The following is an 18593-nucleotide window of genomic DNA, read 5'->3' as shown; positions in this document are numbered from 1 at the left end:
AGCGAAGTAGTAAACTTTATAGCTATTAAGCTAGGAATCACTTTCTCATTTCCACTTTCTCATTTCTTGGCAGAGCAAAGGCTACAAACAACGACCGAACGAACGAAAAAACTTTTTGCTTTAAAAACCTCTCCATCCAATGCTGAGTAACCAATCCCAGTGACAATCGTTCGCGGATAGGATACGGCACCGACAATCCAGTTCCTATCAAAGCAAAAGAAGAATCATCAAGAACAAGAAAAAAAAAAAAAAGCGAGATGAAGATAAAGATCGAGAGAGATAGAGGCGCTTACTCAGCCAGCAACTTGATTTGGAAGAGCTCCGCCGGTTGCATCGATCACCATCCTCTGCTTCTCGACCCTGCCTCCCATGTCCACCACCGACCTCATCCCTGCACGTCCAAACCGACCTCGCCTTCCACCACCACCGCCACCGCCACCGCCCCCACCGACGCCACCGCCACCACCGCCACCACCGACGCCACCGCCACCACCACCACCACCACCGCCACTTCCCCAGTTGGAATTATTTCCATGCTCGGGTTTTCCGGATCGATGCTGCTGCTGGTGATGGTTTTGCTGCTGATGGTTCTGCTGGTTCTGCGGGTTCTGCTGCTGCTGGAGATGGTTTTGCTGCTGATGATGCTGCTGGGGATTGTTTTGCTGCTGCTGCTGCTGTGGTACTGGCTGATACTGAGACTTGTTATGGTGATGACCGCTCTCAGACGAGAATGGTCGCTCTCTATGCCCAAACCTGGAGCCAGCCGACTGTGGCCTCTGATGACCACCACCTCCAGCAGCAGCACCACCGCCACCACCGCCTTCCGCATGAACTGTTGCTTTGTCTTGCGGCTGAGGATGATGATCGTGGCCTTGCCTACCGCCGCCGTTTCCTGACTTCTGCTGATAAACCATGCCGTTGTCTCTGTGCCTCTCGGACCTGTCGTGTCTCTCGGGCCTTTCATGTCTCTCGGGCCTCTCGTGCCTCTCGTGCCTCTCGGACCTCTCGGACCTCTCAGACCTTTCGTGCCTCTCGGACCTCTCGTGCCGCTCTCGTTCCTTGTCGTGGGGACGAGAAGCCGGAGCCTGGTGCTGCTTGGAAGCCTGTGGCTGTGGCTGTGGCCCTGGTGGTGGCGGAGGCGGAAGCTGCTGCGGCTGGTCGGGAGCACTACGCACAGGCGCCCAGATCATATTCTCAGCTCCATGCTGCTTGTCGCTAACTCGTACGTCCTGGGACTTGGACGATATCCTCTTTGGCTTCCTCGGAAGCCTTCTGCCACCATTCCCTTTTGTCGCGTTTCTTTCTTCGGCCGGAACCTCTTCCTGCGCGGCAGGACTCTGAACTCGGGCTTCTTGAGCTCGGCCATCTTGTCTCGGACTTTGGAGCCGGTTCTCTTGCTTCGGACTTTGGACCCGGGCATCTTGTCTCGGGCTTTGGGCTGCTCCGCCGTCTTGGACTACGTCATCTCGCCCATCTCGTACCGGAGTTTCCACGGCGTCTGTTTTCGGAGGTGGTGGAGTTTCAGCGGCATTCACGTTCACGTCTTTCTTGGACTGCCCTTTCGACCTCTCTTTTCTTGCTCTGCTTCCTTTGCCACCTCGCTTTCCATGCTCGGGCTTACTACTTACTCCTGAAGCCTTCGCTTCAACTGGCGTATCAGTAGTATCAGTAGGAGCGCCTGTTGAACGCCTATTAAGCTCCTCAAGCTTAGCCATTGCCTTTGCTTTCTGTTCTTTGATTCGCTCTTCCTCTTCTTTCTGAAGCTGTTCTGCTCTTTGAGCAGCAATTTCTTTCATCTTTGCACGCTGAAAGAAAAAAGACAAAACGAAATAAGTTTCACGTCATTAAAATAAAGGCTTGTAGGATACCTGAGCCTCGTAATCATAAACGTTCAAATCCGTCGCATGAAGCTTAGGCCTCCACTCCTTTTCGGACTCGTGGGCCGCAGCTGTCTTGGGCTTTGACTTGACACCATCTTTAAGCACCTGTTCGCCGTGCTTCTCGTCAACTATGGTAACAGGGCCCTTTCCAAGAACACCTGCGGTTGTTTCAGTAGGCTCGGATGGAGGAGCCACAGCCTCAGCTTTAATGATTTCTTCCTTTTTGTCAGCAATGCGAGGTGCGTCAACTGAGTCTCCATCCTCTTGCTTTTCCTTGATAGGCTGTGGCTTTTTTAGGATGGCCACGTCCGGAACTACTGGTTCAGCCTTGGGAGGATGCATCGTGGACCTCTTTGCATCGTTTGCAGCCTTGTTCACTGGTTCTCTCCTGAACTCCCCATTGTCTCCTTCTTTCATCTTTCCACCACCTCTGAACTCCGAATGAAAGCCTTCCCCATCCTTTTCAAAGACTGCATGGTTCGGCATATGACGGGGCCTTGGTCCCATTGGATGCCTGGGAAAATCAGGATGAAAACCGCCATATCCTCCTGGTCCTCCCCACATCATCATTTCTCTCTCATCCATGTTGTAACTTGGAGGATAGCCGTAGTACCCATCGTAATGCCCTGGAAACATTCCCGGACCGAAACCAGGACGTTCCGGATTCATTGGCCTCATGAACGGTGGAGGACCATAGCCATCACCGGGCTGACCGTAGGAAGCTGGAGGGCTCGGACCAAACCTTTGATGAAGAAACTCTGGATTTGGGAACCTGGGAGGTCCGTATGGTCCACTTGGAGGCCAGTGGTCTTCGCCATCGGGTGGTGGCTCCCGACGCCAGCTATTCGACGGCATTCCATATCCTCCTTCCATACCAGGCCCGGGAGGCCCTCTGAAAGGACCCCGACCCCAGCCGTTGGCACCCTCCGGGTGGTCATTGAAGCGTGGACCTTGTCCAGGATAACCATCATCTATAGCAATCAATTTCCTTAGTAAGCAAGAAAATGTAGAAACACGCGTACCATACTGATGCGAAGGTGGTCTTTCTTCAGGACGTTCGTCTACGTGCTCAGGACGTTCTCCTGAATAACAGAATCAATCAGCAAACAAAGACACAAAACTTGATTACGCTTACGCTGCTGTGGTCGAAGATTTGGATTCTTTTCGGACCCAAGCGTAGGAAAATCTCCAGTCGTGAGAGTAAAACGGGACGGCTGAGGCACCTCGTCCTGCTGTAAGAATTATACGTGGATGGTGAGTAGCAAACGGTGTAGAAGCTACGAACCGATTTCCGTGATGCCGAAGGCCCCCATGGCTGCGGACCATTACGTGCGAGCTCAGAAGTCAGAAGAGACACTCGACCGTTCGGCCTCGCCTCGGCGCTCCGTGGGCGTGAATTCGAAGGCTGACTGCTAGCTTGTGTTCCTGAAGAAGTGGAAGGACGATTTGCAGGACCCCAGGCATTCTGTGGAGGAAGGTCTTGGTTCCCAGCTGAAGATGGACGAGCTAGCTCTTGTGGATGCCTACCCCCGGCAGACGCAGGTCGAAGCACACTAGACGAAGGATGCGCACCTCCCGCGGATGATGGTCTTGTGGAGCCAGCGGAAGATGGTCGTGTAGAGTTCGGCCCCCATGCTGATGCAGGCTTGGATCCCCATGCACCAGCACTCACTGGTGGCGATGATGGCTGTGAACCGTTACCACCACCCCAGTTGTTTGTCGAAGTCGGAGGAGAACGAGCAGCGTTACCCCACGTAACAGTTCCTCTACATTAAAAAAACATGAGAAAAAATTTATAAAGTCTAAAGCCTTGCGAGAAAAGAAAAGAAAACATCGCTACCTTGGCACTATCTCCACGTTCGGATCGAGTCCTCGATTTTCTAGCCTGTATCCAACATGACTTACTTGAGCCCGTTACTTGCTTTCAAAAACATACCTCTGGCTTGGAAGATTGACAGGCCTCGGCACCGGAATTTTGCCGAGCACTGTCATGCCCCTCCGAACTCCCCTGGAAGAATTCACAAAAAAAATCATTCGCCATCGTATCAAGAAACGCAAAAAGACTTACCTGCGCTCTGTGATCATGGCTTCCGAGTTGAGCGACTAGCAATTCAGTTTCTTTAAAGAGAAGACTTCCTGAAAGAAGAGCCGACTCAAAAGTCATACGGACGAACAAACAAATTCGAAATTTCCACATACCAGACAACATGAATGTCACCCCAGGAGCGTTGGCTTACAGTAAAACTTCCACCATCGAGATTGAATCACAAAGCCCTAATAAAATCTATACCTCTGGAAAGCCCGCACGGCGAGCAAAGAAACTATAAGCTACGGGCACCTCAGAGGAAAAAAGGGAAGAAAAAAGAAGACGAAGAAACAAAAAAAAAACACCTGTTCTTTCAATGTGCGGAAATGAGGAACTAGGGTAACGAGAAATGGGATCGCTGCTATACCCTACGGCCGATCGAATGCGAGAGATACAGACCAGGGGCGCGGCGATGGCTCTAGGGCGAGGAGACGGCGATGGCGCCGCGCTGAAAATCCACCGGCGATGGAAAAGAAAGGCCTGCCCTTCGTTTTACTGCTGGAGAGAGAAGGAAGAGAGAGAGAGAAAGGGGGAGATTAGGGCTACTGTGTTAAATTGTATTAAAGTTTTAAGTTAAAGGTGGGTCGCGGTGGTGCGTGTTGTTCTTTCCCCGCGCGGGGAGCCACTGCGCGGTGGAAGAAAAATATTTCGATGGTCTGGTCGATTGGAGGCTGGGTCAAATGGACGCGGCGGCGGCCAAGCACGCGATCGCGATCCGCGAATCCAAGCTCTTGAGGTGATGCTGCTGTGCGATCGCTGATATCATCGATCGATAATCGGGGTCTGATAATCCGAGAGATAGGAGGATCTCGCGGGAGCGCCAATGGATTGGGATTGGGAGCTGCGGAGCTGCTGCAATCGCCGGCAAGTCACATTTGTGGTGACGATCGGCGTCTTTGCCGTGGCGATTCTTGCGGTATTGTCGATCGAAAGGAAGGATTTTCTTCTTGTCTATAAGTTCTTGCTTGTTCTTCTTGTTTGCAGCTATGGCGGACGCCACTAGTGACACCATTCAAGCTCATCACCGTGTATCTTCACGAAGCGTCTCACGCGATTGCGTGTAAGCTCACTTGCGGCCATGTAAGCTCTCACGATCCTTTCCTAGCGTCACTTTCGTGCTCGCGATGGATGATCCAAGCTTTTCCTTCTTCCATGTTTTTTTTCTTTTCCCAGGTAGAAGGCATCGAAGTTAATCTCAACGAAGGGGGAGTGACTCGTACGCGAGGTGGAAGTCAATGGCTCATTCTTCCTGCCGGATGTAAGTTAAGTTCTTCCCAAGTTTCTCTGGTTTGATGGTCGTTTCACGCAGATCTCGGATCCTCATTCTGGGGAATGGCATTTATTTTGATGGCCACGAATCGCATTGCTACTCGAGTCGCGGCAGCCATTCTCGGTGGTTCTCTCCTCTTCGTTCTCGTCATCTACGCAAAAAATGTAAGCTTTTCGAATGCTCCATAGCTCATTTTTTCGTTCTTGCATGTCCAACTCGACTGGAGCAGTGGTTCCTTCGATTTCTCAGCCTCGGTAAAACCATTAGAATCTTTTGCTTCTCGACTGACACAAGCTTCGCAGGTTTTATCATTTTCCTGGCGATCATCTGGGTATTGCAAGAAACCACAAGCGTTCACCTTCTGCGATACGTGATTCTCTTCATTGGTAAGCGAGCTCAAGCTTGATCTAGTCGAGATATAACGCCTTGGAATCCTTTTTCCATCCAGGAGTTATGAACTGTATGTTCTCCGTTTACGGTACGTAGCGCTCGTATGTTTCGAAGGCTTGATCAATCTACATGATCTCCTCCAGATATCTACGACGATCTCATCTCGAGAAGAGTAAACACCAGCGACGCCGAGAAGTTCTCTGAAGTTTGCGTTTGCTGCCCGTGCAATGGGCTCGCTTGGGGAGTGATCTGGTAAGCTTTCCAAAGTTTCTAGATCGACGCCACCAAAAAAAATCGTTTTTTTTTCTTCCCAGGGGATTTGTTTCGCTAGCGTTCTTGTGTGCTGCCATATACGTGGGCCTCGTCATCCAGTCGTGATCACGGGAGAACTCTTTCGCTGGCACATTCTTCGATTCTTTCTAATACTTAGGTTCTAGTGGATGCTATTGTTTTGGTGTATGATAATTTTTTTTGTGTTTTGGAATATCGTCCGTATGACATGAGCAAAGGGAGGGAAGTAGGGTTTAACCTCAGCAGGACAAATCTCTTCCAGCTCGGTCTAGTGAGAGCTTCGCGCTTGGTGCTCGGGGCAGGGATTTAGGGCTCGCGTCGCGACGGCGCCCCCATGGATCAAAGATCGCCATGGCAGCCGCGGGAGGAGGGCGTCAACGAAATCTGCGCGCTGCTCCAGGAGGGCAAGCGGCCCAACGCCGACCAGGCGCGGATTTTCGAGCAGCTCCAGCGCTGCAGCCAGGTCCCGGATTTCAACAATTACCTCGTCTTCATCCTCTGCCGCAGCGAGGTAAGCGCGCTCCAATCCTCTTTTTTTGCATGACTCTTTGCTTCGATTCTGCGCATTGCTAGGCAATGGCTTGGTTTTGCTCTTCTAGCGATCTCTATAGCTCCTCCCAAAATGCCGAGTGAATTCTTTGTGCCCTAAAACTTCTAAGCTCGTCTGTGTGCTGTGCTCATCGCCATTTTCTTTTTTTTTTTCTTCCCAGGGACAATCAGTGGTAGTCCGACAGAGCGCTGGATTGCTACTGAAAAACAACTTAAAATCGTCCTACAAACGTCTCCCTGGCGTCTACCAGCAATATATCAAGTCGGAGCTTCTTCCTCGACTTGGATCTCCAAACAGGGAACTACGTGCCACCGTCGGGACCGTCGTGAGTGTGATCATCCAGGAAGGCCAGCTCCAGACGTGGCCCGAGTTGTTCCAAGGGATTCTAGAGTGCCTCGAGAGCAACGATTATAACCACATGGAAGGAGCGCTTGACGCATTGTCTAAGGTACTTTTAAGCTGCCACTGCCAATATCATTCTTCTCTTTGTCTGTTTTCTCTTAGATTTGTGAGGATGCCGCCGATCAACTAGACCAAGTTGTCCCAGGACTAGCACAGAAACCGTCTGATGTGTTTATTCCGCGGCTGCTGAAGTTCTTCTCGTCGTCTCACGTAACGCTAAGAAAGCTTGCGCTGGGCGCGGTGAACCAATTTATTAATTTCATGCCCCAGGTAAGAAGTGAGGTTTTGTTTTCTTCTTGCTGCTCATACGCTGAGCTGTTTCAGGCACTCTTTGTTAACATGGATAACTACCTTCAAGGTCTTTTTACGCTTTCCAACGATCCTGCGCCTGAAGTGAGGAAATTGGTTAGTAGTTCCGTTTGCTTGTGATATTGAAACAGTGAGTGATAATTTCAGTTTTACATGCAAGGTGTGTGCGGCGCTCGTTCGTTTGTTGGAGATGGATGCAGAAATTCTCCGGGTAAGAATTGTTGACTCTGTTAAGTTGTGTATGCTAATATTTGTTGGCAGCCTCACATGAAAAGTGTAATTGAATATATGTTACAAGCAAACAATGATCCAGATCCAGAAGTAGCGCTAGGGTCATGTGAGTTCTGGTACGCTGCTGCATGGCTTTCGTGAGATACCTGAGGTGCTGTTTTTCGTAGGACGGCATTTTGTGAAGCACAGCTACCTTTGGAACTTTTAAGAGACGCCCTACCTCGACTAATTGGAGTATGCTGGATTTCCATTAGAAATTTGTGGTTTTGCTGATAGTTTTTTCCAGGTTCTTCTAACAAATATGATATATGCAGATGATGATGAAGCTCTGCTCGACTCTCAGGTATTTTGCACTTCCATTTATTTTATCTAACTTGCTCTTTCTTTCAGGACGATGAAAGCGTACCCGACTCGGAGCAGGTAGTGGATTTGAGGTTGGAATATATAACGTTTATTTTTTTGGATTGCAGAACTTAAAGCCTAGATTTCATCAATCACGAGTTCATGGAAATGAAACTGATGATGATGAGGTAGCTCTGATGAAGCATTCTGTTCTTTAAATTTATTTAATTGCGATCACTTTTTTGTAGGACACGGATGAAATTATAAGTTCGTGGAATTTGCGCAAGTGCAGTGCCGCTGGACTGGACACTCTATCGACATTATTTGGCGACGATATTTTACCTCTCCTCATGCCCCTAGTAGAGGTAAATGCATAAGTTCTAGAGCATGAATGCATTGCTTGTTTCTTTTGCATGTCAGGCAAGACTATCGAATTCGTCGGATGATAAATGGAAAGATCGCGAGGCAGCAGTTTTGGCTCTAGGAGCTGTTGCTCAAGGCTGTATAAATGGTCTCCTTCCACACCTTCCTCAGGTAACTTACCTTGTCTGCCTTTTATTAATTCTTACACTTTTCTATTAGATGATTGCATTCCTTACACCACTTCTGGAAGACAAGCATCCTTTGGTCAGAGGGATCACCTGTTGGACACTGTCTCGTTATAGCAAATGGATAGTCCAGGCAGCAAGTGAAACAAATGGTCTCCAACAGTTCGATAGTGTTTTAACGGGACTACTTCGACAAGTCATTGGCACCAACAAACAAGTACAAGAAGCAGCCTGCTCCGCGTTTGCTACGCTTGAAGAAGTAAGCTTCTTTGTTACTGATCGAACTTAACTTCCACGCACTTCAGGAAGCGGCAGAAGAAGTTATTCTTCAACATCATCTTGAAGTCATTCTACAACATCTTATGTTTGCTTTTAGTAAATACCAGGTATACTATCTTATGTCTCCAATCACTAATGATTCAAAATTTATAGCGCCGTAACCTACGAATTTTGTACGATGCCATCGGAACGCTAGCAGATGCAGTGGGTGGAGACCTTAATGAGGTTTGCTTCCCAGTTTTTCTAACACTTACAAAATCTACAACCTTTTCAGCCCAAGTATCTCAATATACTGATGCCACCATTGATAGCAAAATGGCAACAGCTCGCCGATAATGACAAAGATCTATTTCCACTTCTAGAATGTTTTACGTCCATCGCACAGGTATGTTTTTTTCTTTGGTTATCGTCGTTATTGGCCTAAATTTTCACATTGATGTAGGCATTAGGCTCTGGATTTGCGCAGTACGCAGAACCGATTTTTGCCAGATGTATTCGAGTTATTCGCACGCAGGAAGTTGCGAAGGTGAGCTTTTACGGTTTTGATTTTGTTTAACATGCGTTTTTGCAGGCTGATCCTGGAAGGGCCGGTGTGCAATATGACAAGGAATTCATCGTGTGCTCACTCGATCTACTTTCTGGTTTAGCTGAAGGTCTGGGAAGCAACATGGAGAGCTTGGTATGTTTATATAATAAATTTGCATACATTCTGATGTCTGTTGTGTTTATAGGTTGTGAGAAGTGATCTCAGAGATCTCTTGTTTTATTGCTGCGGCGACGAAGCACCAGAAGTTCGTCAAAGTGCACTTGCGCTTTTGGGAGATCTTGCAAAGGTGTGCTAAAGAGTAATCGATTCTGATACTAATGCTTTTTGGCAGGCTTGTGCTGGTCACCTCCAACCGAGGATGGGTGATTTCCTCAGTCTTGCAGCAAGGCAACTGGTTGGTATTCAATCTTTCGGCTGCATATGAGAAATATTTTGACTTGTCTTAAAGCAGGACGTTGAACATGTTTCTGTATCTAACAATGCGTGCTGGGCGATAGGCGAAATTGCAATCAAGGTAACGACTATATATCCTCATGAATTAAATTGCACGTCAAATGTTCTTTTGCAGGTTGGAAAAGAGATTGCTCCTATTGTGATGGGTGTCATCAGTTGCCTGGTGCCCATACTTTCGAGTGTTGAGGTACCTCCACTTCATTCTCTTTGTCGGCTTGGGTTCTAGCTGGAAGCTTGTGTTACCAGAACGTCAACAAATCGATGCTGGAGAACAGTGCGATTACCCTTGGAAGACTGGGTTGGGTTTGTCCCGAGCTCGTTGCTCCACACATTGATCACTTTATGAAGATTTGGTGCCAATCGTTAGCCATGTATGCTTTGAGTTGCAATGCTGATCTTCACGCGCTCATGATGTTTGTGACACAGGGTCCGCGACGATATTGAAAAAGAGGACGCTTTCCGAGGACTTTGTGCAATGGTAACATTTTTTTTCCTTTTTGGCTTTCTAATGAGTTCTCATATGATGTTTTATTTCCAGGTAAGGCTGAATCCCGGGGGTGCTGCAAAATACTTTGGGTCTATATGCGAAGCCATCGGTAGCTGGCATGTAAGTCTCGTGTTTCAATGCAGCATGCTCTAGTGCTAACTTCAATGAACAGGAAATTCGAAGTGCCGAGCTACGCTCCGAGATAACACAAGTCCTACACGGATTCAAGCAGGTTTGATTGGAGAAACTCTTGTAACTGTGGCGATGATGCCTGACACACAAACTCGGACGCAGATGCTTGGTGGATCCTGGGAGCAGTACTTCAGTTACCTCGATCCTGGCACCCAAGAAAAGCTGAAAAGAAGGTACGGCTTGTGACAAATCACGGCAAATCACAGGTTTCCACATTGATCTTTATTCTGCGGGGTCTGGAGTGAAAAAAGGCCTGGTTTTTGTGCTTCCACCTCCCACTCGTGACGTTTTTTTTAGCAGCTTTACGCAAAGAAAAAAAAGAGAGAGACAGCGAGAGAGATGTTTGAATAAGGAGAGACTACCAAAGCAAGCCTTTTTTTTTTTTTTTTGAGTGGAGAAAGGGAGAGGAGAGAAGAGAAGAGCGGAGTTTTGTTTTGTAAAAAAGAAGCAAAGATTTATGTAAGACACTAAAATTTTTGGAGGGAAGTCTTAGTTAGAGGTCCCACCGAGATTCGAACTCGGGCTCTTGGATTCAAAGTCCAATGTCGTAACCACTAGACTATGGGACCATTAGTCATGGTATGTTACAATACTAGGTTTCTAGGGTTTATCCACTCTGTTTTAGGGTATGGGGATTTCTGGCATTGTGATCCTCTTCGCGGCGATCTTTCTCTCGTCTCAATCTCAATGCGCGATCTCTAGTAGCAGCGCCAGGAATTTCCCTCTTCTTCTCGATCATGGCCACAGGTGGGTGTGCAATGTGCTGGATTTCGGCGCCGTGGCGGATGGAAAGACGATCGATACGTCGGCGATCCAGTCGGCGATCGACTACTGCGCCTGGAAGGCGCGCGCGTCGAGCCTGCATTTTCCTCCAGGGAAATATCTCACCGGAGCTGTGTTCCTCGCCTCCAATATGGCTGTGGTCATCGATCCCGGAGCGATTATCCTTGGCAGCTCCCGGCAGGAGGATTATCCGCGCGAGAGGTCGCGCTGGTATGTTCTAGCGGCCGAGAATGCCGTGAATGTGAGCGTCACAGGCGGGGGAATCATCGATGGCCGGGGGCTCGAGTTTGTTTCCAGGTTTTGGTCGCGCAAGAACGTTATGGTCAGCTGGAACACGACGGGTGCGTGCATTGGCGATGAATGCCGGCCTCGCTTGCTAGGATTCGTGAATTGCGAGAACGTTCGCGTGTGGAACATCCATCTAAGGCAGCCAGCTTACTGGAGGTATCTTCTAGTTTGATACACTTTCATGCTTTCTTCCATGGTTTAATTCTTTCTAGTGTATATAGACTGGTAATTTTTTTCTTCCATGGTTTGATTCCTTGTAGAGAACTGGTATTTTCTAGTTTGATCAGCTTTCATGCTTTCTTCCATGGTTGATTCTTTCTAGTGTTTGATAACACTGGTATTGTCTAGTTTGATAAGCTTTCATGCTGTCGTCCATAGTTTGATTCTTTTTAGTTTTTGATAAAATTGGCTTTTACTAAATTCTTTGATTGTCTCGTGATTGTCTCAGCCTCCATGTTGCCAACTCGAGCGGGATTTACATCCATGATATCACCCTGTATGGAGATTTTAACACGCCCAACAACGATGGCATCGACATAGATGGTTCCAACAACACGTACATCACAAACTGCCGCTTGGACACCGCCGACGATGGAATTGTTGTCAAGAGCATCGCGGGACCAGTATCTAATGTAAGCGTGACGAACTCCTGGATCAGAAGCAAATCTTGCGCGGTGAAGATCGGCAGCGAAACTTACCATGATCTTGATGGTCTTTACTTCGACAGCATCACTATCGTGGAGTCTCACAGAGGACTTGGAGTACAGTTACGTGACAAAGGTATGGCTTTTAGAAAACGTTATCCTCATCCTCACCTTTTAGCTCTCATTGCAGGGAATATTTTCAATGTAACATTCTCCAATATTGTACTAAGCACTCGCTTGTACGACCCTTTATGGTGGGGAAGAGCAGAACCAATCTATGTCACAGCTTGTCCTCGGAACCTCTCAACGAGTGTGGGCACGATCGACAGCGTCAGGTTTATCAACATTTCCTCTTCAGCAGAAAATGGTATTTTCTTGGCCGGCTCGGACGGAGGAGTGCTGAATAGATTGGAGCTTTCTAATGTTTCTGTGAGGCTGGGCAGGATCACGGACTACCCGGGCGGCCTCCACGATTATAGACCAGGTTGTCAAGGCCTCGTACATCATCGAACTGCCGGCGTTTTCATGAAGCACGTACATGAAGTTACTGTGAAGGACGTGAACTTGCACTGGGAAAGAAGTGGGGTGGAAGATTGGGATCTGCCTGTGGATTTCGAGCCAAGGACTATCGGACGCCTCTGGATGAGTAACTTCACATCCAGCGCATAGCCAGCAGACGTCAGCTGGCATCACAGTCTTCTGCCGGCCGAGCTGTTTGTGAAATAGCTTTGTTACAAGTAAGCTGCCTTTCTGTTCGGTCTCTTTCCTTACGCGACTTCTTGTTTTTCTCAGCATACGTATGCTATATATCGTGCGCACTAGAGTCACTCTGAAAGACAATTTCTTTAATCGTAACTCGTGAGCGGGGGTCGTTGGAACAACCCCGTCGAGGGAACGATCATATCCTCAACTTCGGAAAGCGTAGAGTGGACGAGAAGCAAGCACTAGCAGACGGTGGGGTCCAAGTTTCTCAGGAATATCAGAGAAAAGCTATTACCCCACCCAGAATTCGACCTTTCAACCAAGGCACATAGATTCCCTGAACACTTTGATTGACTACTAAAAAAGAATCAGTCTTTATCGATTCCAGAGCACTCTTCCGCGTTGTCTGGATTTTTCCTCGAGACCCCGGTAATTTTCCACTATACAGTTTCATCATTCTCTTATATCTCAGTTCTGGCTATATCTAGTTGAGGCGCCGACACAGTGTGATCCCGTCGCTGATCGGGACCTGGGTGATTTCGATACGCGAGTCGGCAGCGAGAGCCTTGTTCACCTCGATGACGAAGTCCTTGTAGTATTTGACGTACTTGGGCATGGGTTCGTCCTCTTCGGCAACCACTGAGCCGTTCCACAGGGTGTTATCGTAGCCGATCACGCCTCCGACTTTAACCAAAGAGATCAACCTCTTGTGGTAGTTCAAGTAATTGTCCTTGTCAGCATCCACAAAGATGAAGTCGAATGCGCCATGATTCGCCTCCTGCGAGGAAAGTGTCAGCATTGTCGTTGGTTCAAGGTAAGATAAAGAAAAGTTGTATTGAAAGCTTACGTCTTTGAGCATCTCGTCCAGAGCTGCGAGGGCGGGTCCTTCCCTGAAATCGATCTTGTGAGCCACGCCGGCTTCCACCATGTACGGGTAGCCGAGCTCAAAGTTCTTCCTGTTGATGTCCATGGCTAGCACCTGTGCATCCGCGTCAGCACAGGTATGGCTGGTTATACTTTCTAAGATTTTACCGTTCCATCTTCCGGCAGAGCCAGAGCCGTGCTGAGAAGAGAGTAACCAGTGTAGACTCCAATCTCCATTGTCTTCTTGGCGTTCATCATCTTGAGCAAGAACATGAGGAACTGGCCCTCGTCCGGCGAAGTGGTCATCAAATTCCTGCAAAATGGGGGAAGCTCCGGACGTGAGAAGGGCGAAGACTTTGAATATCGAAGAACAGATATCTCGAATCTCGATCTATCTAGAGGTACGGATGAGCTTCATGTGGTATTTACCAGGGATGGTGGGCTGTCATCTCTCGCAGTCCTTTCAAAGGAGCCGGCTCCCGAGGATAGACGCTGGTGTCAAGGATGTACTGCACGGAGATACCAAAAAAGAAGTAAGAATGCTGCTGGCTTGCTCGTCCTTCGCTCGCTCGCTCGATCGCTAATCATCTAAAACTTTGGCCAGGTACCTGATACAACTTGTCGCTCTTGAGGACGCTCTTGTGCCCGACTTGCGAGTGCTTCCCGGCCTTGTTGGCATTGTCGCTCGACACTTCCACACTGCTCACGACAGCGGCAACATCGACTCCTCCCATCCTTCTGGAATTCGAACAGCAGAGAGCTTTAGCGATTGGGGAATCGATCAGTGCAATCTGGCTTTCTTCCCACCTTGAGCGAGCGGCTTCTCGATTCGAAGAGAAGAGATGGAAGCCTGGAGAAGACTCGCGAAAATGGGGGTGAATGGGAGAACAACGAAAGACCGCTGCTGGAGGAAACTAGCAAAAGAAGCCGCCTTTAATAGTGGCAGTGAAAGAGCACACAAACGCTGACGAGGACAACACAGACATTCACAAGTCGGAGTGAGAAGGTATGACGAAACGTGGCAATCAAAGCTAAAAAACGGAAAACAAAAAACAAATGAAAATAAGTAAACATGAGAAAAAGAACAAAAAACAACTACTAGAAATGCAAAAGAAAAAAGAGAAATGACAATTTAGCAATCCAACCAAGCGAGAGAAAATAATTAAAAAGTTGGCTCTACCAAACACACGCTCACCGATCGGTCAGGCTACCCGAAACGAAACCGGTCAAACATATTCAGCGCCTGGTCAACGCGCCCAACAAAGAGAAAGTCAAGGTTTACCGGACCACGTTTATTGACGTTTGGAAGCTAGTGCCCAGACCATATAGGGACCCGATCAATTCAAGCACGCTGTGATCAAGCAAACAAACAGTGCTACAACATGAAAGAATGAGAAAAGTTAAAAAACCTTTTAATCTGATGCGAATGAGCTGACCGGAAGGGTAGCTGGATTATTAGTTGGGCCAAGTTTTCTAATCTTTTTTCAGGTCTTACTCTATTTTTCTGTATGTTACTTGATCGCATTGAGATCCTCGTCCACTAGAGTTTGGTTGTGAAGCCAAAACGTGTCTTGCGATTGATGAAAACGCCTGGACTTGCGTTGGAGTTCCCACAAGATTCCCGTCATTGCCGAGCAAGCGTGCGACTCTCCAACGTAGAGCCACAGGCACCGGACGCTCCGGCCGCGAGAGATCATCGCCTCGATCTCATAGTCTGGAAGATAAACTTAGCTTGCGAGAGATCGACTGGAAATGTTTGTGTCTACCTGGAATGGAGCGAAGATAGTCCAGGAGCTGCTCGTCGGTTCGGCTGCTCGGCCACTTGATCGAGAATTTCCTGTAGTCCAGGACGTTCTGGAAAGGGAGCTCGATTCTGTCGGAGAGAATCACTGGAACGCACTCCTGGTTTTTTAATAGAAAGAATCCCAGAAGATCAGGTCGCTTTAGAAGATACTAAACCGAAACGCACCACAAAAAAGGACTCGAAGAAGCGCAGCGTCCATGACGACTCTCCACGCGGTGACAAGCAAAACTTGGCATTGCGAAGGTGGCGGAAGTATTCCTTTCGCTCAAGCTTGGATGAGGCTGAGAATGTTAAGTCCGGCGCCTCTAGCTGAAAGAGAAGTGGAATGAGAAACCATCTTATGGAGAGAGGCCTACCTCGTCGGGGTACAATTTCGCGAGCTTCAAAAGCTTGAGGCGTCCAGTTTTGTTCTGTGCACGTCCAAAGTAGTTAGCGAGGTAATTCCTCTTGGCCAGAGGTAGCGGCTTGATAAACTGCTGTATGGCCGAGCCTTGGAGAAGTATGTCGTTGTCGATGTTGCCTGGGATAATCACGTCTTTCCAAGTGTTGAAAGCACTCGTTTCGCGCTTATCCGTTCTATCACCCTGTCTTTGAAGAAGTTGTTGTAAGTAAGCTCTCCTAGACCAGAAAAGGAAAAGGAGATCAGCACGTCACGTACTTCTGGAGTGAGAAAGATAGATCGATTCAGGTAGACTGGCCAGTGCTTGAAAATGTGAGCTCCAATTCCACTGTCAAAAAAGAAAGAAATCCAAAACTCCCGTCAAAAAGAAACTCTTAGTCACCTGGGAAATACAAAGACGTGATCCCGACCACCGGAGCGGCGAAAGTATGGCATTTGAGTAACAATCTGGAACAAAAAATTGTCTTGTCAAGTCAAGTTCTCTCTCGAAATCCGGAGAAGCAAAAGAGAAGTATAGTACCTGCCTGTATGAACTTGGAATCAATCTCTTTGTCACTCAAACCACCCTTCATTCGCACGCACTTCACATACGTAGGAACAAAGAAAAAATCGGCGTCGTCTTTGTCGAGAGTCCTATACCTCGACTCCAGCAAAAGCTTGTGGATTTTCACCTGGAAAGAGTAAAAGCAAGCTTTTATTCTAGAACAAAAGAGTTAAAAAAAAGAGTGTAGTGTTCTTCCTTTCTTCTTTCCATACCTGTGTTCCATATTGACCTTTGAGACAATCTTCCGGAGAAATCTTGTTGTCACGGCCGGAAAGGAGTTCTTTCAGCCCTGGAACTTCCGATTCCTGGTAGACATAGATGCGTAGAGCCAGATGCGATCCATAGCCGAGCTCCGGCCACTCAAATTCGCCTACATTCTTCCTTCTTACGTCACTGCTCGTCCCGCAGCGATCGCGAGCCTCGAACAAGAACAATCTCGTGCCTGCGAGCTCCAGAAGCTAAGATCTGGCCAATGAATGGAGGATCCTTCTTACACAAGACGCTGGCGACGACGACACCCAGGTAGCGCACCGCTGAGGACGAAGAACAAGCGCCACGCGATGAGCTCCCCATGCCCTAAAATTTTAAAAGTTCTAGGGTTCTTCATTCTCACGCTCTGCTTTTAGGGCTAGCGCGAAGGAGTGGAGATTTCTCGCGGAGCTGCCGCCATCACCGATGCTCTCTCGCAGCGATCTCGCTCGCGCTCTCATGCCGCTGCCGATCTCGTCGCTCATCACCGCTCTAATTGCGCCGGCGATCTCTCCGCCGCTCACATTCACCCCGATCTTCCACTCCTCGGTCAGTACCATCGCGTTCCAGTTTTGCTCCGCCGCTACCGGCCAGCACAGCGTCGGCACGCCCGCCGCCAGCGCCTCGAGCGTGGAATTCCATCCACAGTGCGTGAGGAACGCTCCCACGGAAGAATGCGGCAGTATGAGCTGCTGTGGCGCCCATTCCACGAGCAATCCTCGCCCTCCTCCAGTTATCCTCGCCGCGAGCTCCTCGAAGAATCCTCCAGGTGCGTTGGTAGCAAAGTTTCTTCGCATCGCCCATAGCACTGGCTGACTAGTTTCTTCCACAGCGTCGGCGATCTTCGCGACCTCTTCCACCGCGAGGCCAAAGACGCTGCCAAACGCTATGTAGAGCACCGAGTGTGGAGCTTGTTTCTCCAGCCACTCCATGCACGCTGCGGCCTCGCGTTTGTAGCGATGGTTGACGATGGGCTTCTGTCGTATGAGAGGCCCGACTGGAAGGTACGAACGTAGAGTTTGCTGCCGTGCTCTCACCACTTCTATTTCCAGCTCCTCGATCGTGTTGACGAGAACGCAAACCGCCTGTGGAAGCCGCGCTATAGCCACTGCTTGCATACGCGCGTCGATCGAGTCGTTTTGGTAGCAAACCGGGAGTTGGGTCGGGCGGAGTGGTGGAAGTCCGGGAATGAAAGTGATGAGCTTCTCATCGTCCTTGCAATCGCCAACTTCTGGAAAAAAAAAACGTAAGTTTCCTTATAGCGATGGTGTTCTTCGCTAACTTTTGCTCACCTTGGGCAGGAAGAACGTATCTTTCAGCGATGAGTCGAGGGAGATAAGTAGCAATGACTTCGTTGGCCGCGTTGGAAGGCCACAAGGCGACTCGAGGAATGCCGAGAGAGTCGGCCAGATCTTGGGACCATCCCATGAATGCGCTCGAGATAAGCACCTGTGCCGGGGGTTCTAGAGCTTCCAGCGCTGGCTTGACGAAGTGGAGCATCTCCGGGGACATAAACATGTTGTTGTTGGGGATTTCTTCCTTCGGCATCGAGAAGAACACGAGGTGAAAGCTCTCGCCCTCTTGCTGCTCCTCGCTGGTGGGGATGTAGGGACAGTTTTCTGGAATCAGGAAGCTTACACTGAATCCGCAGTGGACAATTCGCCGGCATAGCTCGAGCATCGGGTTGAGATGTCCGGCACCTCGGGATGGCAACACAGCAGCGTGAACTCGCGGCATTTGAAGAGTACCAGATCTGCTCAAAACTTGGCCACAGAAACAAGAGGTACGACTTTTTGTTACATGTTTACAGAAACAGTTATCTTGTTTTGGATGTTATAGGTATGTTGTGGATGCTACAGCGAGGAGATACACTCCTTGGTGTGAGGAAGATGTTATCGTCCCAGCCAGGCAGGAAACAGGGCTTGGGTGTTGTGACCGGTTGAACTTCGTGGATCGAAAGCCGAGCCGGACAAGCTTTGTAAACCTTGACAAGTTGTGTTTCGATTGAATTGCAGGGGATGGAAGCTACTTCCTTCGTGATTCATGCGACCCTGAATT

At 48.8% G+C, this 18593-nt stretch overlaps 7 protein-coding genes and 1 non-coding gene across 11 annotated transcripts; 3 read left to right on the top strand and 5 right to left on the bottom strand.

Annotated features, from left to right (window-relative positions):
- Positions 1–7: 7 nt before the first annotated feature.
- LOC9648827 (protein MODIFIER OF SNC1 1) lies at positions 8–4503 on the bottom strand. Of its 2 annotated transcripts, none has more exons than XM_024681198.1 (10): positions 4080–4503; positions 3949–4016; positions 3817–3888; positions 3721–3765; positions 3166–3646; positions 3016–3112; positions 2903–2962; positions 1869–2851; positions 294–1805; positions 8–204 (listed from the first exon to the last, which is right to left on the bottom strand). In XM_024681198.1, exons 2-9 carry the CDS (start codon positions 3963–3965, stop codon positions 294–296), a joined length of 3267 nt encoding a protein of 1088 aa, XP_024536966.1. In that variant the 5' UTR covers positions 3966–4016; positions 4080–4503; the 3' UTR covers positions 8–204. The 2 variants fall into 2 exon arrangements, with proteins under 2 accessions (XP_024536966.1, XP_024536967.1); XM_024681199.1 differs by having other exon boundaries at positions 3016–3109.
- A 101-nt stretch (positions 4504–4604) lies between these two features.
- Positions 4605–6104, top strand: LOC9648826. The gene is made up of 10 exons (XM_002976350.2): positions 4605–4702; positions 4769–4882; positions 4951–5046; positions 5140–5224; positions 5276–5400; positions 5466–5490; positions 5539–5622; positions 5685–5714; positions 5770–5878; positions 5941–6104. The coding sequence occupies exons 2-10, from the start codon at positions 4790–4792 to the stop codon at positions 6002–6004; spliced, it is 711 nt and encodes a 236-aa protein (XP_002976396.1). The 5' UTR covers positions 4605–4702; positions 4769–4789; the 3' UTR covers positions 6005–6104.
- A 112-nt stretch (positions 6105–6216) lies between these two features.
- Positions 6217–10743, top strand: LOC9648825 (transportin-1). Of its 3 annotated transcripts, none has more exons than XM_002976349.2 (27): positions 6217–6428; positions 6628–6915; positions 6972–7139; positions 7194–7274; positions 7339–7389; positions 7440–7525; positions 7577–7643; positions 7696–7752; positions 7800–7829; positions 7880–7939; positions 8000–8116; positions 8172–8285; positions 8334–8558; positions 8605–8685; positions 8732–8803; positions 8853–8963; positions 9021–9104; positions 9150–9257; positions 9310–9411; positions 9457–9519; positions 9577–9639; positions 9694–9765; positions 9825–9949; positions 10005–10056; positions 10117–10185; positions 10238–10297; positions 10360–10743. In XM_002976349.2, exons 1-27 carry the CDS (start codon positions 6252–6254, stop codon positions 10441–10443), a joined length of 2667 nt encoding a protein of 888 aa, XP_002976395.1. In that variant the 5' UTR covers positions 6217–6251; the 3' UTR covers positions 10444–10743. The 3 variants fall into 3 exon arrangements, with proteins under 3 accessions (XP_002976395.1, XP_024536970.1, XP_024536968.1); XM_024681202.1 differs by having other exon boundaries at positions 9574–9639; XM_024681200.1 differs by having other exon boundaries at positions 6972–7274.
- An 11-nt stretch (positions 10744–10754) lies between these two features.
- TRNAQ-UUG lies at positions 10755–10826 on the bottom strand. Its single transcript has one exon. It is a non-coding gene; the product is annotated as a tRNA-Gln (tRNA).
- A 59-nt stretch (positions 10827–10885) lies between these two features.
- Positions 10886–13056, top strand: LOC9646560 (probable polygalacturonase At2g43860). The gene is made up of 4 exons (XM_002976348.2): positions 10886–11484; positions 11777–12108; positions 12163–12709; positions 12765–13056. The coding sequence occupies exons 1-3, from the start codon at positions 10886–10888 to the stop codon at positions 12639–12641; spliced, it is 1410 nt and encodes a 469-aa protein (XP_002976394.1). The 3' UTR covers positions 12642–12709; positions 12765–13056.
- On the bottom strand, positions 13025–14429 carry LOC9646559 (caffeoyl-CoA O-methyltransferase 1). Its single transcript, XM_002976210.2, has 6 exons — positions 14346–14429; positions 14147–14276; positions 13968–14047; positions 13707–13851; positions 13522–13653; positions 13025–13452 (listed from the first exon to the last, which is right to left on the bottom strand). Exons 2-6 carry the CDS (start codon positions 14270–14272, stop codon positions 13159–13161), a joined length of 777 nt encoding a protein of 258 aa, XP_002976256.1. The 5' UTR covers positions 14273–14276; positions 14346–14429; the 3' UTR covers positions 13025–13158.
- A 497-nt stretch (positions 14430–14926) lies between these two features.
- On the bottom strand, positions 14927–16876 carry LOC112348533 (probable glucuronosyltransferase Os03g0107900). Its single transcript, XM_024681257.1, has 9 exons — positions 16781–16876; positions 16499–16728; positions 16267–16413; positions 16125–16189; positions 16001–16070; positions 15699–15926; positions 15508–15651; positions 15305–15440; positions 14927–15252 (listed from the first exon to the last, which is right to left on the bottom strand). The coding sequence occupies exons 1-9, from the start codon at positions 16857–16859 to the stop codon at positions 15050–15052; spliced, it is 1302 nt and encodes a 433-aa protein (XP_024537025.1). The 5' UTR covers positions 16860–16876; the 3' UTR covers positions 14927–15049.
- Positions 16877–16879: 3 nt separating this feature from the next.
- LOC9648824 (anthocyanidin 3-O-glucosyltransferase 7) lies at positions 16880–18325 on the bottom strand. The gene is made up of 2 exons (XM_024681173.1): positions 17828–18325; positions 16880–17766 (listed from the first exon to the last, which is right to left on the bottom strand). The coding sequence occupies exons 1-2, from the start codon at positions 18270–18272 to the stop codon at positions 16880–16882; spliced, it is 1332 nt and encodes a 443-aa protein (XP_024536941.1). The 5' UTR covers positions 18273–18325.
- Positions 18326–18593: the final 268 nt, after the last annotated feature.

The sequence above is a fragment of the Selaginella moellendorffii genome, unplaced genomic scaffold (assembly GCF_000143415.4).
Source record: "Selaginella moellendorffii unplaced genomic scaffold, v1.0 SELMOscaffold_30, whole genome shotgun sequence".
NCBI lineage: Eukaryota > Viridiplantae > Streptophyta > Lycopodiopsida > Selaginellales > Selaginellaceae > Selaginella > Selaginella moellendorffii.
This window is presented reverse-complemented; position numbering and strand designations above follow the sequence as displayed.